The sequence below is a fragment of the Mus caroli genome, chromosome 7, assembly GCF_900094665.2.
Source record: "Mus caroli chromosome 7, CAROLI_EIJ_v1.1, whole genome shotgun sequence".
Taxonomy (NCBI): Eukaryota; Metazoa; Chordata; class Mammalia; order Rodentia; family Muridae; genus Mus; species Mus caroli.
The window spans coordinates 142,959,273-142,973,775 of record NC_034576.1 but is presented as its reverse complement, the minus strand read 5'-3'; the positions used below and the strand labels follow the sequence as shown (position 1 = coordinate 142,973,775).

General features: G+C 44.1%; 1 protein-coding gene across 1 annotated transcript; it reads right to left on the bottom strand.

Moving 5' to 3' along the window:
* Window positions 1–1,841: 1,841 nt before the first annotated feature.
* Window positions 1,842–13,105, bottom strand: LOC110297258 (cytochrome P450 2E1). Its single transcript, XM_021166003.1, has 9 exons — window positions 12,882–13,105; window positions 11,965–12,124; window positions 7,652–7,801; window positions 7,179–7,339; window positions 6,684–6,860; window positions 5,803–5,944; window positions 3,708–3,895; window positions 3,064–3,205; window positions 1,842–2,275 (listed from the first exon to the last, which is right to left on the bottom strand). Exons 1-9 carry the CDS (start codon window positions 13,056–13,058, stop codon window positions 2,091–2,093), a joined length of 1,482 nt encoding a protein of 493 aa, XP_021021662.1. The 5' UTR covers window positions 13,059–13,105; the 3' UTR covers window positions 1,842–2,090.
* Between the last annotated feature and the right edge of the window lie 1,398 nt (window positions 13,106–14,503).

Here is a 14,503-nt window from a genome sequence, read left to right as displayed (position 1 = left end):
GAAGTGGCTGCTAACAGCCCTATTCTTAAAGATCCTGACGTCTGCTCTGTAGCATTGCCATGATTCAGGAACAGAGTTTTCTATAGGTTGCCACAGTTACTGTACTTTCAAGATGGGCATGGGCATGGGCATGAGCATGCCAAGCTTGGAGGAAATATGTACACTAAAAGCAATAGTAAGTTCCTTAAGGCCACACTAATTCTTCTAAAGAACTGTACTCCTGTTTTATTTGTTTCTTTGTTTTGAAACAGAATCTCATTTTTAGTCCTGGCTGGTTTGGAATTTGCTATGTAGACCAGGCTGGCCTCAGACTCACAGAGATCTGCCTGCCTGCCTTTGCCTCCTGAGTGCTGGGTTTAAAGCCATCGTGCTTTCTCTGCAACTGTATTTGTGAAGTTAATGCTACTTCCTCGAGAAGACAGCCAGGCTTGAACCATCTCAAGCTTTGCCACCGAGAGAAGATAGTTGGTGACTCTGCTGACCAGGTGTTGACCTTAGACAGTGGCCAGATGATGCTATAATTAGTTAATGGCCCCTAGAGCTACATACATCCTATCTTTCTTTTTTATTTTTTTTTTAGGTATTTATTTCATTTACATTTCCAATGCTATCCCAAAAGTCATCCCCACGCTCTCCCACCCACTCCCCCACCCACCCACTCCCACTTTTTGGCCCTGGCGTTCCCCTGTATTGAGGCAGATAAAGTTTGCATGACCAATGGGCCTCTCTTTCCACTGATGGCTGACAAGGCCATCTTCTGATACATATGCAGCTAGAGACACAAACTCTGGGGTGTACTGGCTAGTTCATATTGTTGTTCCACCTATAGGGTTGCAGACCCCTTTAGCTCCTTGGTTACTTTCTCTAGCTCCTCCACTGGGGGCCCTGTGATCCATCCAATAGCTGACTGTGAGCATCCACTTCTGTGTTTGCTAGGCCCCGGCATCGTCTCACAAGAGACAGCTATATCTGGGTCCTTTCAGCAAAATCTTGCTAGTGTATTCAATAGTGTCAGCGTTTGGAAGCTGATTATGGGATGGATCCCCGGATATGGCAGTCTCTAAATGGTCCATCCTTTCATCTCAGCTCCAAACTTTGTCCCTGTAACCCCTTCCATGGGTGTTTTGTTCCCAATTCTAAGAAGGGGCAAAGTGTCCACACTTTGGTCTTTGTTCTTCTTGAGTTTCATGCGTTTAACAAATTGTCTCTTATATCTTGGGTATTCTAAGTTTCTGGGCTAATATCCACTTATCAGTGAGTACATATTGTGTGAGTTCTTTTGTGATTGGGTTACTTCACTCAGGATTTCTGTAACAGTAATCTATGAAGTTGAAACATCTCTGCCCCCAAGTCAATTCAAAAAGGACACTTTTTTTCCCCTCCTGGAAGCAGTCTTGCCATTGTGGAGCTATGAAGATCCAAACACCTTCAGTAGGGTCACTGTCGTAGTATCTGTTAATTCTGGGTATAAGTAGCACCCCAACATAAATCAGCTGGACAGTTGGGTCAGCAGAAAGCTGCTCACATTATAATCCTAAGAGCCTAAGAATATGATACCTGTATGGTAAAAGAACGTTGACTGTATTGTTAGGTCAGTGTCTTATGATGGGCAGATAACCAGATCATCCATGCATATGCAAGCAAATTATTTTGAGAAGTCAGGGACAGATAGATTAGAAGATGTTATACTACTGGCTGTGAAATGCTATTCACTCACTGGGGACTTTCACATGGCAAGGGGACAAGGCTCTCATTAAATCCACAGCTAACATAGTTCATCAATATCTTATTCTTTTCTGTTTCATTTTATGATAGAACTCCATATGCTTGGCATTTTTTTAAAAGATTTATTTATTTATTAAATGTAAGTACACTGTAGCTGTCTTCAGACACTCCAGAAGACAGAGTCAGATCTCGTTATGGATGGTTGTGAGCCACCATGTGGTTGCTGGGATTTGAACTCCGGACCTTCGGAAGAGCAGTCGGGTGCTCTTACCCACTGAGCCATCTCACCAGCCCGCTTGGCATTTTTTTTAACAGTCATTTTGTAAGGGATAACGATGGGCATCAATGACAGCAGTTTCTAGGTCTCATGAACGAGGAATGACACAGAGTTTAAATTCGCGTGGGATACTGCCAAAGCCAATTGTAACAGGGCTGAGGTCGATATCCTTAGGGTCAACCAGAGACTTCAGATTAAAATGCTGCAGAATAGCAGACAAAAGCAGAAACAGTTCCATGCGGGCCAGGCCTTCTCCAACACACACTCGCTTTCCTGGAAGAGACAACAGTGCTGATGAGGTGCTGAGGGAGCAGAGCAGAGCTAACACTCATAACATTGAGGGCTTGGATGTGTGGGAGGAGGCTTCAGGCACACCACCTAAACCAGGATTCTCCATCCTTGCCCTTAGTCCCAGAACCCCAATGCCCATATGTCAGAGTGCATGAATGTCAGTGACACTGACTCGAATCAGCAACTGATCCCACTCGTTGAGAGCTCCACTGCATAAACAAGTAGTAGTTTAGGAAAATGGACCCAAACTGTATCGTCCATAACTCCAGGAGGCTGGGGCAAGTGAAGCCTATGCAAAACATGGACTGTTAAAATTATCGAACTGGCTGTGGGATCTCCCTTTACAGGAACCCGAGGTGAGGCCCTGCGATGGGACCATCTGGGAAGTTTGGATGCTTCCTAAGAAGAGCCCAGGTAGCTAATGAATAGAGTTTAGTAATTTTTGTTGAAACGTATGAAGAATTAGGTAATACAGTTCTGAGAGCTTTTTACGGAGTCTGGTTAGAGTAGAAGTAGTTTAACAATTAATTAGAAAACCATGTCCATTCTGTGATAATCCACCCAGAACTCTGATTTCCTGGGCTCCTTGTGAAATATGTCGATTGACTTCTCTGAACAGGGACGAATGTACTTGGGTTGTATATTACAGGGGCATAATGGAGTTGAGATGGTAGTCCTCATCTAGGACGGGGGAAGAGCACATGGGAAGGAAGTTTAGGGCTGAACAAGACAGTTTCCCAGGGAAGAGATAACTCCTGAACTCTGCTTACCTGCAGAAAATGCCTTGAAATAGTCACTGTACTTGAACTTCCCATTTTCATTCAGAAAATGCTCAGGTTTAAATGTCTCTGGATCTGGAAACTCATAGTTGTCAAATAAAAGGGAGTCCAGAGTTGGAATTACAACTGTACCCTGGAAGAAGTAGAAGTTCTATTAGTCAAGTTAACCAAACATAGGCTTTCTTTCATCTGGTGGAAGACCCTAGTGAAGAGGGCTGTTGGAATTTTACATATGGACGCTAGCATATTTTAAATTTGCAGTGTTGTTTATTTAAGGACTATGTAGAAAAAGAGACAGGGATCAGATCAGGTCTAAATGAAAAGGAAGGCCCGATATCTTTCATAGGATGGGTCCCAGGCTCGGTTGTGCTGCCATGGGATCTCAGTTTTAGAGTGGTTCACAAGTCCTCTGGACCAGTTGAGGTGATATTTTCCATTTCTTTGATTTCTTTGGTCATGAGGTTATTGGAGTGACTATGGGTGAAGCATTCTGTGGGGCAGAAATGAATGCTGGCTTGATTCCCACATCCAACTATACATGCTGGTCAAAGGTGCTCTCGAGTCTCCTGAAGGGCAACCTAGGTGATAAGCTAACAGGACAATGCCCATGGAGTACTTTCCAACTCATGCCTGACCTTGGGGATGACGTATCCTTGGAACACTGTGTCTCGGGTTGCTTCATGGGGCAGGTTGGAAGGGACAAGGTTGATGAATCTCTGAATCTCATGCACTACAGCATCCATGTAGGGCATATTCATCCTGTCTCTGACTGCAGGGGCCCGGCTTGGCCCAATAACCCTGTCAATTTCTTCATGAAGTTTCTCTGCCAAGATAGGAATAAAGTCAATCTCAAGGGTTAAATCTAGAATTGATGTGAATGTACCATCTACCCATATCATTTCCATCTGCCTGCTCACCTATTTACCCCTGTAACCCACCCACTTTTCCATACACTTACATATTCATTTACCCACCAGTATAACACCGTCCACATTCTTACCTACTCATTCTCCCTCTCATCCATCTATCCAACGACCCTGCAGTAGCTCCATTCACCTACATATCTGTCTAATTCTCCTTCCGTGTGTCTGCCAAGCCACCCAGTAGATGTTTATGGAGCACTTAACCCTGAGTTATATTATACGTTTATAATCCCTGAGTACTTTGAATTGCTAGATCATTTCCTTTTAAGTGCCAGTGAAAGCTAAGACCTGTGAGCTTATTCACAGTTGACAGGAAGTTTGGGCATCTATTGTCATAGTTTGTGATAGTTTTTCCAATCAGCAGTAGAGATAAAAGGGTCTTGGGAATGTCTTCTTAGAGGGAAACCTTTGCATTCTTTACTCTAGGACAGTTTACTGTTGTTAAAATTAGGAAGAGGGTGACAGACTAGTCCATAGTTAATGAAATTTAAAAGTCCCCATGATCATGACACAGGCAATAGCAACCTTTGTCAAGTTCCTTGGTCTTTCTGTGTTTGGGATTTACTATGGAACTTTATAATATGTGGAGTAAAAAAATGCAAGTTGCAATAAGTTGTGTATGGTATGGTATATTACTAAAGCATGCATAAAATAAAATATTAGTTATGCATTGATATTTAGTTAACACTAAATGTCCATGTCACACAGGCATGCTACATAGTGGACCTGAAGCACCACTGTATCTGGGGAGTGAGGCAGGGGAGTGTGAGTTAGTGGGGCCCTAGCTAGCCGTATAATGCTTCATTTTTTAAATAGCTCCAAAGCAAACATCACAAAATGTCAATAGATGTCCAATTTGGTAATCAATGTATAGATGGCTGTCACATTTACTTACTCCTTGACTATATTAGAAATCCATTATGTTACTAATTTAAAACATTTTAAAATTTATGTTTCCCTAGCACAGTAATAAAAGTTCTAGCTACTGTAATTTGTATCTTTCCCTCCTTGGACTTTAGTTATATTCCATTTTTTTTCTGTGTGGTGTGGAAAGTCAAAGGCATTGCTGACAGGAAGGCCAGAGCTCAGATCTTATACCTGGACCAGACAGACACACAATAATGTTCTTGGGAAACATTGCTTTCTATGCAGTAGCTGCCCAGATCTATGCCCAGCTCAGAGAATGGCAGGGTTTCAGGCCTTAGAGCACCTTCCCCTTAGTTTGTCAGCCTCCTCATTTTCTTTACTAAAGGTGAGCCCCAATGACTTACATGTAGGGATCCTCACACTTCCTCTATCAGGTAAATGTATGTATGACCCTCTGCATACTGGGTTAAGACCCCGTGCCTGCTTTAGGGACAGAATTCTTCCTGCCCAGATTTTGCTTCCTAAGCCGTGAAGAGGAAGTGAAATGGATTTAGGACAGCCTGAATTGCTTTTCTTTCAGTGTCCACTTCAGAGCTTCCTGGGGTAAGATGCTCTGGGATGACTCCAACCTGACTGGTATCCCTGTCTCAGCCTATAAATCTAGGAAATGCTTCTCAGGGGAAATTGGAACATTGTTTTCTTCATCAGAAATTATTTACAGAGCAGATCACAGACTCATTCCCCTTTGCATTTCAGCAAATGTAGGGGACTAGCCAGTCTTCAGGATACTAGGTCCTGGCACATACAAGGTATTGTGCTTTTAAAGAAGTTCATTTAGTGACCGGGCCACACAGAATGACAACTGAGGCCTGAATTGCACAGGGCAACCCTGACAGGTCTCAGATATGGTGTATGGGAGTTTGGCTTCTCATTAATGTACCTTCAATTTCTGGGTATTTCATGAGAATCAGGAGCCCATATCTCAGAGTTGTGCTGGTGGTCTCTGTTCCTGCAAAGAACAGGTCGGCCAAAGTCACAGAAATATTTTCCATTGTGTACATGGGTTCTTGGCTGTGTTTTTCCTGTGAAGTTGGAGACAGATAGGGATCTGGTAAGAAGGTGATGCCTATTGCTCTTTATCAGGGAGGGACCAGTTTTTGTCAGACTCCTTGTGTTATCAGGAAACAGCTCTTTCTGCCCCACGACAAGGGAAACCGATGCTTCCGGGAAATAGGCAAAGCGTAGGAAAGAGTTTCTTAACCAGGCCACAGGGACTTGCCTTGGTCAGTGGTGCCAGGATTATCTAATAGGGGTCAGTGCCAGGATTATCTGTAGGGATCAAGCTCAGCCTCTTTTCAGGCTCAAGACCGTGCTTATTGGACCAGGGGCAGGAGGAGGCTGAGTTGATTGCAATTGCTCAAATGGAAATTATCTAGAGGAAATCGGAGTAGGACTTTACATGTTTTCAAGCCATTACAGCAAGAAAGCTGAGAGGCTGCAGGAAAATGAAGGTGGGGGAAACCTAGAACTATGGAAGGTAAGCAAAACTGATTAATAAATACCACAAGTTTTCTCAGATAAGACTGGATTTCTCAAAGGGTTGCAGTTCATCTTGGCCTGGAGGGTGCTGAACAGAGGGCCTCTGCCATCCAAATGAGACCAGAGAAGAGAATGGTGGTCATACTGAAGCCAAGAGTGCTTGTGAAAAACCATGGCCATCAAGATGCAACTGTGGTGCTCAGCGTCAGCACCAGAGATTGGGTCATAACGTCAGACCTGGATGATGCACCCCTGCCCATCCCAGCCCATCTTGCTCTCTACCTTCTCCATCTCTATGAGGAGACAGTCAGTCACATCCCGGGCGCAGTTGATGTCCAGTGACTTAAGGTGCTCCTTGGCTTTTTCAAGTGTGTACTGTCTTATTTCAGACACATTTTTCATGATTTTTCTGTGGCTTCCAGGTAGGTATTGTAGATAATCCGAAAAGTAATTGTAAGCCTAAGGAGAACAAAACTATGTAACTGATAGGAGCCTCCAAACAATGAATTTATGGTTGTCTTTATCATACTGTTTAAAATTTTGGGTCCCATGGTGTCTTTTGAGAGTGCTGTTCTCCAAGTCGTGTGGGTAGGAATGTGTACACATTCAAGTATACACGGATCCTGGAGTGAGAAGCCAACCTAGACAAATGCCCTCCTGTATGTTCCTGTAGTTTGACTTTCTAGGTCGGTCCCTCTCATGCAATCTGAATTTTTCTTCCCTTTCTAATGGAAACAGTGCAACTGAAGGTTTATGGAAAAGGAGGAGCAGGGTCACCTGGATCCAGGGAGTACTCAGCAGGTAGAAGTTTTCATTGAACAAACTCATGAGCTCCAGACACTTCTTGTCATTGTAATCGAAGCGTTTGTTGAAGAGGATATCCGCAATGACATTGCAGGGTGCACAGCCAATCAGAAAGGTGGGGTCAAAAGGCTGGCCTGGAAAACAATGTGAGCACCTTACCATGGTCTGTCTTCCCTAGCCATCCCAGTCTTCTATGAGCTCTCACTGAGGACACAGTGAATGTGTGAGCCTCCAAGTGTCTTTACTTTTTAATGCTACTTATGGAACATGCCTGACAGCCACTTTTGCTCTCCTGGAAAGAGCTGGGACTCAAATTGAGAAGGCAGTACCAGGGGACCAACTTGATCTCTTCCTTCCCCAGGGTTCCTTTAGCTGCAACTGTCTTCAGGTTGTTCAATGGCCTTGGGACCCTACCCACAGCCCTTCCCGACTGCTGAGATACTAACCTTTGGTCTTTTTGAGCTCCTCCACCAGGAAGTGTGCCTCTCTTTGGATGCGGGCCTCATTACCCTGTTTCCCCATTCCCCAGTCACGGAGGATACTTAGGGAAAACCTCCGCACGTCCTTCCATGTGGGTCCATTATTGAAAATAATCCCTAAGAAAAAGGGACCAACAGAAGTTACTATAAATACCCAACTCTTGAAGAAGTAGGGGGAAATGGTCTTGGGTTTAGTGTGCTTTATGTTGTGTGCTTGGCCCTTTAAAGGATCTCCAGTTGCTAGTCAACTGGTCCTTTAAGAGAACTGTTTGACACCATGACCTTCAGTGTCTGGTTGCCTCTTGGACTTCTGGGAAGAGGAGAGCATATAACATGCCAGCAGAGGCTAAGAGAAGGGGATTAGGGGCCAGGTGGCAGAAGAGTATGATCAGAGATGAGGGTTAGTGAAGACAGTTGGTGCAGAAAGAAAGAAGATCCAGTAGGGGCCAAAGAAAAGAAGATGGTGCAGCTGAGCCAGGAGATTGAGCAGAGTGAAAAACAGGAGACGGTTGCGGGAGAAGCTGAGCCGAGCCAGGGAAGATATCATTAGGGGACAGTTGAAAGGGAACTGGGCAGGCAGAGTGAGAAGAGAAGACAGTTGATTGCAGCTGAGCCAGGAGAAGCTGAGAAGAACAGATAGGCTAGAATAGTTATAGTTTGGAAATGCTAGAATTGGGAAATCTGGGAGAAGGAACTGTTTTATGCAGACTTTTGGGGAACAGAGGGAGGACTGGTTGGGAGAAACCTTTGAAATGGCTGGGCTGGGAACTGGGAGGAGGGCTGGCTGGGAGTTAAGAGAACTGGTTGCTGTTTGTAGGAAAAGGAGACATTAAAAGAAACATTAATGAAGAACCTGAGAAGTATGGATAAAGGCTGCACTTGGGTACTGGGTGCGATGTACAGGTGTAGAGGAGGCGCAAGGAAAGGGACCGGCAGGCTGTGTTTCACAGTGTTTCTTCCGAGCACCTGTTTTCTTTGGTTTCATGCTTTGTTCTGAACTTTTACCAAGCTAAATAAACTGCAGGCAGCCACTCTTAAAAATGGACTCTCCTCTTTATGCCTCCTGATAGAATTCTAAGCAGCATATCTGAGCTCATGGATTTTAACCTTCACAACATAAGCCCTTCAACTCAAGGCCTTATGGTTTCAAATCAACATCCTTTACTAAAATCTAAAGGCCAGAAGACTTCCAAGTTTGGAGACATTAAGATAGAAAGACAGTGCTATTTCCTCTCAATTAAATGTTAGGGTGTATGTTCCCTTCAAAGAAAATGTATTGTTTTACTCCCAGAACATGGCCTGGTGACCCCCATAAAGACACTGGGAATCAGCAACTCTGAAAAGAATTTTTCTTTCCTTTTTTCTCTAGCTCAGCTAATTCTGTGGGCATTTTTTCATTCCTCAAAACTGAATCTAGGTCCTCCTGATTGATGGCTTGCTAGTTGTTTCTTGGAGCTCTTGGATCCCCTTGGAATCAGTTCAAGGTATCCAGGGACAGCCCCACCCAGTCCTACCCAGCTCTTGCCTAGCAAAGCCCTCTGGTCCCTCTACACTCCAGGAGTACTTCTTTTTCTTTATCCTCTTCCCACCACTTCTCGTACGTTCCTACCATCATTTCTTCAGTAAATAATGTTTTGGTATTTACTGTGTCTAAGGCACCTACCTACTAGGCTCTGAGCATTCTGAGACAAACTAAAATGAGTTATAACCACATAGGGTGCAGAGCTTGCTTGCATCTTGTACTCTCATAATCTTTTCCATGTTAACAGTCTAATCACATGTGAGATGTCTAGTGGAACATGCAGCAGCACGTGTGGGAGTTCTCAGGGAACATATGCGTACTATGGTCTAAAGAACTTTCTAGAACAAGAGATGGCCAGCCTGAGAAGGGGAAGGGATGTATGTGACATGAGCTAAGTGTCGTGGGTCAGTTTTATCCTTAATATTAAAGGAGTGACCCAGTGACTGAGAGTGGCAGAGCTGGCAGCCAACCTCTGCGGCAAGGCAAGGCGGCCTTTCACTAGGCTGATTATCCAGGTCAGGACCACACTTTCTCAGCATTTACTCAAAGATTCGTGCACTTATCTTGGTACATTGCCACACACCCGTGCTTAATGTTATGTTATTAGAACAACCATTCACATGAAGAACACTGGAGACTGAAAGTCATTCTTACCCAAGGCCCACCTGAGTTTATAGAGCCCGCTGTTGTGTGGGATGCATGACAATAGGACTTTGGAGCCCCCAGGCAGGGGCAGCAAATGCCTTTTGAATCTAGCCTGTGGAAAGACAGACCCTAATTGCACTGGCCTATATCCTGAGCTGGGTTAGAGGTTTGTGCCCTTCCCAACAGGTCCTTGTCACCTTGCTTGGTCCCTTTTCAATCAGAGGACAAGAACTGAGATAGTCACTTCTGTTTTTTTCCTCCTGAGATAGTACAGAAACCCACAGTATTAATAAGGGGACATCAAATGCCTGAGGTAAAATCGTTTTGGAAACAGTCTGGGAAACCAAGCTAGACACTGAGGGAAAGACATAAAGCCGGCCATGCTTTGACCTAAAATCTCACACAAAAGGAAAAAGCTTCATAGAAACCCATCACCAGTGCTGACTCGGTGGAATCAGGGCACCTTATCTCCATCGGCTTTGGGATACTTGGAGTGAAAGTAAGTGGAAGTAAGAAGGTACGGTTAAGATGAAGGCTGGGGAGGCAGGTGGCACCAGTGAGCTGGGAGTAGCTCTGGCTCTGGGTGCCCACACTCAGCAGAAGGTGGAGCTGTGAAAACAGAAAAACTAGCCTGCATTCCCATCTGCAGGGGAGAACATCTCTCTCTCTCTCTCTCTCTCTCTCTCTCTCTCTCTCTCTCTCTCTCTCTGTCTCTCTCCAGTTACAATAGAGGAAAGCAAACACCTAAGGCCTGGCCCATCCCTGCAAACAGAGTGCCAGACAGGGGTAAGCGAGTGAAAGGACTTGGGTGCATGCAACCAGCTACAGCTCAGAGACAGACAAGGCTGAGTGGAAAGAGTCCCAAGAAGCATAGACAAGCACAGGAGCCTGAGGAGCAATCCTTTGGGGAAGACTTCCTGGGTTCAGAAACAACCCATCAGCCATTCTCTATTGCCACACCACCTCCAGTAGGATCTGTATGACAAGTTCCACAGACTGACCTCAAAAGGGGGAGGCCTCCTGGAACTGGTTGTGAACTCTTTGCCCGAGAGGGGAAAATATTGAGCTGTACTTCTCATGGCATGTTTTGTTTTCTCTTATTCCTTTTCTTATCTACATGTTCCTGGTAGCCTAGGCCAAGATCTTAAGCAAGAATAATGAGTAAGAAACCATCCCTAGAGAAGGGGTCATGACCTTATCCCTGGGGAAACCAATGCTTTACTTTTTAAATCATTTACAAAACTATTTTGATAGATACAAGTTTTCCCAACAATAAAATTTCATATGGCTACACGTGTGTCACCAGAGGTGGGTTTTGGTATATGGTAAAGAAAGCCATAATTAGAAAGAATTAAAATAGTTTAAATTTACACTTTGAAGATTTATAAAAAAATCAGGCACTAGATGTTAAGTAATAATTGACCATGGGGCTGGAAAGTTAGTTCAGTGGTTAAGAGCACTGACCACTAAAGATTTATTAACCTGCTCTTGGAAATATGCCACTAGCCTTGAATGACAGCCCCCAATTGAATACACCCTTTTAGGATTGTTATATTTTGATGGTTTATAATGATGTTACCTGTTCTGTTTGTGATTCACTGAATACATAGTTTCAGAGTTGTAATGCTTGGATGATTTTTGTGCTTTACTGTGCCAAATGATTTTTGTTGGTATTTGTGATTGTCTCACTGGATATAGTTTCTAAGAGATGTAATGTTTGGTTTTTTTAATGTATAAAATCCCCTGCTTGAGAGCTGCAAAATACACTCAGATTCAAACTGCCTCTGTGTTTGTTTCTGTTTGTCACTGCCGAATCCTTACCCACCTAGCTTCAAGGACCCTCATTCCAGAGACCCCCATACGCAGCTGGGGTGGTCTGTGACACTCTTTAAGTCGATCAGGGCTATGGTGAGGATGGAGGTCTGGAAGTGTCATGGGTTCACAGTGCCTGCTCCATACAAGCCACAAAGCAGCTTCCATGCAGGTACAAGACATCATCTGAGCCTTTGCCTTGTTGTTTATTCTGTTACTGCCACTAAGATTTGTAGGATCAAATGGTACTCGAAGTAGTCTGTTAATTTGCCCCCTCCAACAGCTCAAGAAGCCAACTTACCCTTGTTCTTGTACTCCTGGAACACAGGAATGTCCCCTCGGCCAGAGAATTCGTTCTTGTGGTTCAGTAGCACCTCCTTGACAGCCTTGTAGCCATGCAGGACCACGATGCGCCTGTGACCCAGGTGCAGTGTGAACACTGGCCCGAAGCGCTTTGCCAACTACAGGGACCAATGCACAGAAGATAGACAGGACTTAGCCTGCTTTAGACAGACCACATCTCCTCTTATTGTTCCTGTTCTTCACAGAGAGTTACAGGGACTTGGGGAAAGGGCATTTTGTCTCGTCTGATATGGGGATACTCTTTCCACCTCAAGCTTCTGGGTTTGTGGGGGACCTTCCTTCTATCTAGACACACTTCTCTTCTCTGTGCCTTTTTAATCAGTGCCAACACTCACCATGTTCTTGTTTGCCTCTAAAGTTAAGGCTCTACCTTACCTAGCAGTACAAGCTAACTTGGAGCCAATGCTCTTGAAGCCCGTAGCTACCCTGCCACATGCAAAGACAATCCTTAACAGACACCAAGCATCAATTCCATGCCAGGACTGGTTAGTCCATGCAATGTCACAGCATTAGCAAAAGGCAGATGCTGTTAATCTGGTGAGTCACAGCTGGCTCAGCATTTTCCTTTTCAGTCTGTTCTTGGACACAGGTTGATACCAGCCAGGATACACCTGTTGTATCAGTTGGCACAGGATGTTACCAACGACATCAGTATCTCATAATCACTTCAAATGCACAGGGCCTCTGAGCCTGCATGGGACTACTCACGGTGAGTGTTCATGCCCAAGATGGACTGAACTGTTAATTCAGTATCTTGGTAATCTGTCATTGGATAACAGCTGACAATGAGTTTAATATATACACATTATATCTAATCTCTAACTCGTTTTCTTAATACAGCAATGTTTCCCTTACCTTGGTGAAAGACTTGGGAATATCCTTCAAATCCAGCTGAAAAATGTTTCCAAAGAAAGGAATTGGGAAAGGTCCTGGGGGCAGGTTCCAACTTCTATAGATCTGTTTCCAGATGGATACGAGGAGGAGGGTGGCGATCCAGACCAGCAAGGCAACGGTGATGCCAAGAACCGCCATGGTGCCGATGGGGCTACACTCTAAATTTGTAGGAATTTCCTGAGGAGAAACAAGGATTTTATAACGTGTCATTGAGAAGGAGGGTGGCTCATCAGCCAATAACCACTCATCTCTCTTGGCCTAAAGTACTGGTTTATTATTAGCTGCAGTTGGCTATCATTTCAAAGGCTGACCCTTGGAGCCATTGCCTCTTAGAAGTTGCATCTACTGATCTGACAAGGATGAGGCTGGGCCCTGCCAATACTCTGTGGTTGCTGGCATCTGTCAGGGTGCTGGTGAGTACATGCAGGAATACCTCACCAACTCATAGGTCAGTCCTGGGGGTGGGAGAATGTCCTCCCCATGGCACTGGTCAGCACAGAGGGCATGCATTCAGATCATGTTTGCATGTGTTTGTTTGCTGGGGAAAGGCTTTTTTTTTTTTTTTTTTTTTTTTTTTTGGGTTTCTCATCTTATTCCAAGTCCTACAGTGTGATTTTCTCATTTTAAGACTCCAAAGACAGCACTAGGCTGCAGACACCTAACTTCTGATCTGGCACCACAGCCCTAATGGCCCACCTGGGAATTGAGGGCAGAACAGGAAATCTCACTTCTGGATCCCATTTCCCGTTGTCAAATCAACCAGAAAATTCCATGGAGGCAAAAAAGTAGAGGTAAATAAAGCTAAACCACTTTGAGATATTCTGAGTGTATGTGTAAGCTAATATTTGCAGTGCCAAGGACCAAACCCAGGGCCTTGCACATGCTAGGCAAGAACACCTGAAAGGTACTGCCTGTCCTTCGACAGCCCCACTTATTTGTAAAAAAGTAAGTGGAAAATGTTTTTCAAAACAGTATGTCAAATACAGAAGAAAAAAAGATCAGGATTTTTTTTTTTTTAAATTGGATTTGTTCCATGTGCTTGTTCGTCCAGGAGTGCAGGTCTGGTCCTCACTCCTCTGCATTATACAATGCCAATACACGTGAGACTACTGATTATTTCTTTTGTACAGCCCCATATTCACTTTTCTGTTATGGTTCTAGATATATTGTGTGTTTTAAAAATGAATGAATCTTTTTTTTGTCACCTTGTCTTCAGACTGATAATACAGAAAAGATATGAGATGAAGCCTTATAATTTTATATTTTTGTGGAACTATGCATCTTTGGATGCATTAGAGAACATGACAGTGGATCTAAGTAACAGATTTTTGAGTTACTTATGGCTCATGATTCTTTCATCTATATAAAATGATGCTGTACACCATACACCTGAATGTTCTCTGAATAAACCAGTGGTTGTACAGACTACTCTATCCTTCAAACCTCCGTTGTGGTTTTGCACTCTGCTCATTAGTTAAGCCTCCTCGACTACCAGGGACAGTTGTCATTTTAGTTATTTTACTCTCACACAGCACATCACAACCAACGTTTCCTTCTCCTCCACTCCTCTCGCCCCCAGATCA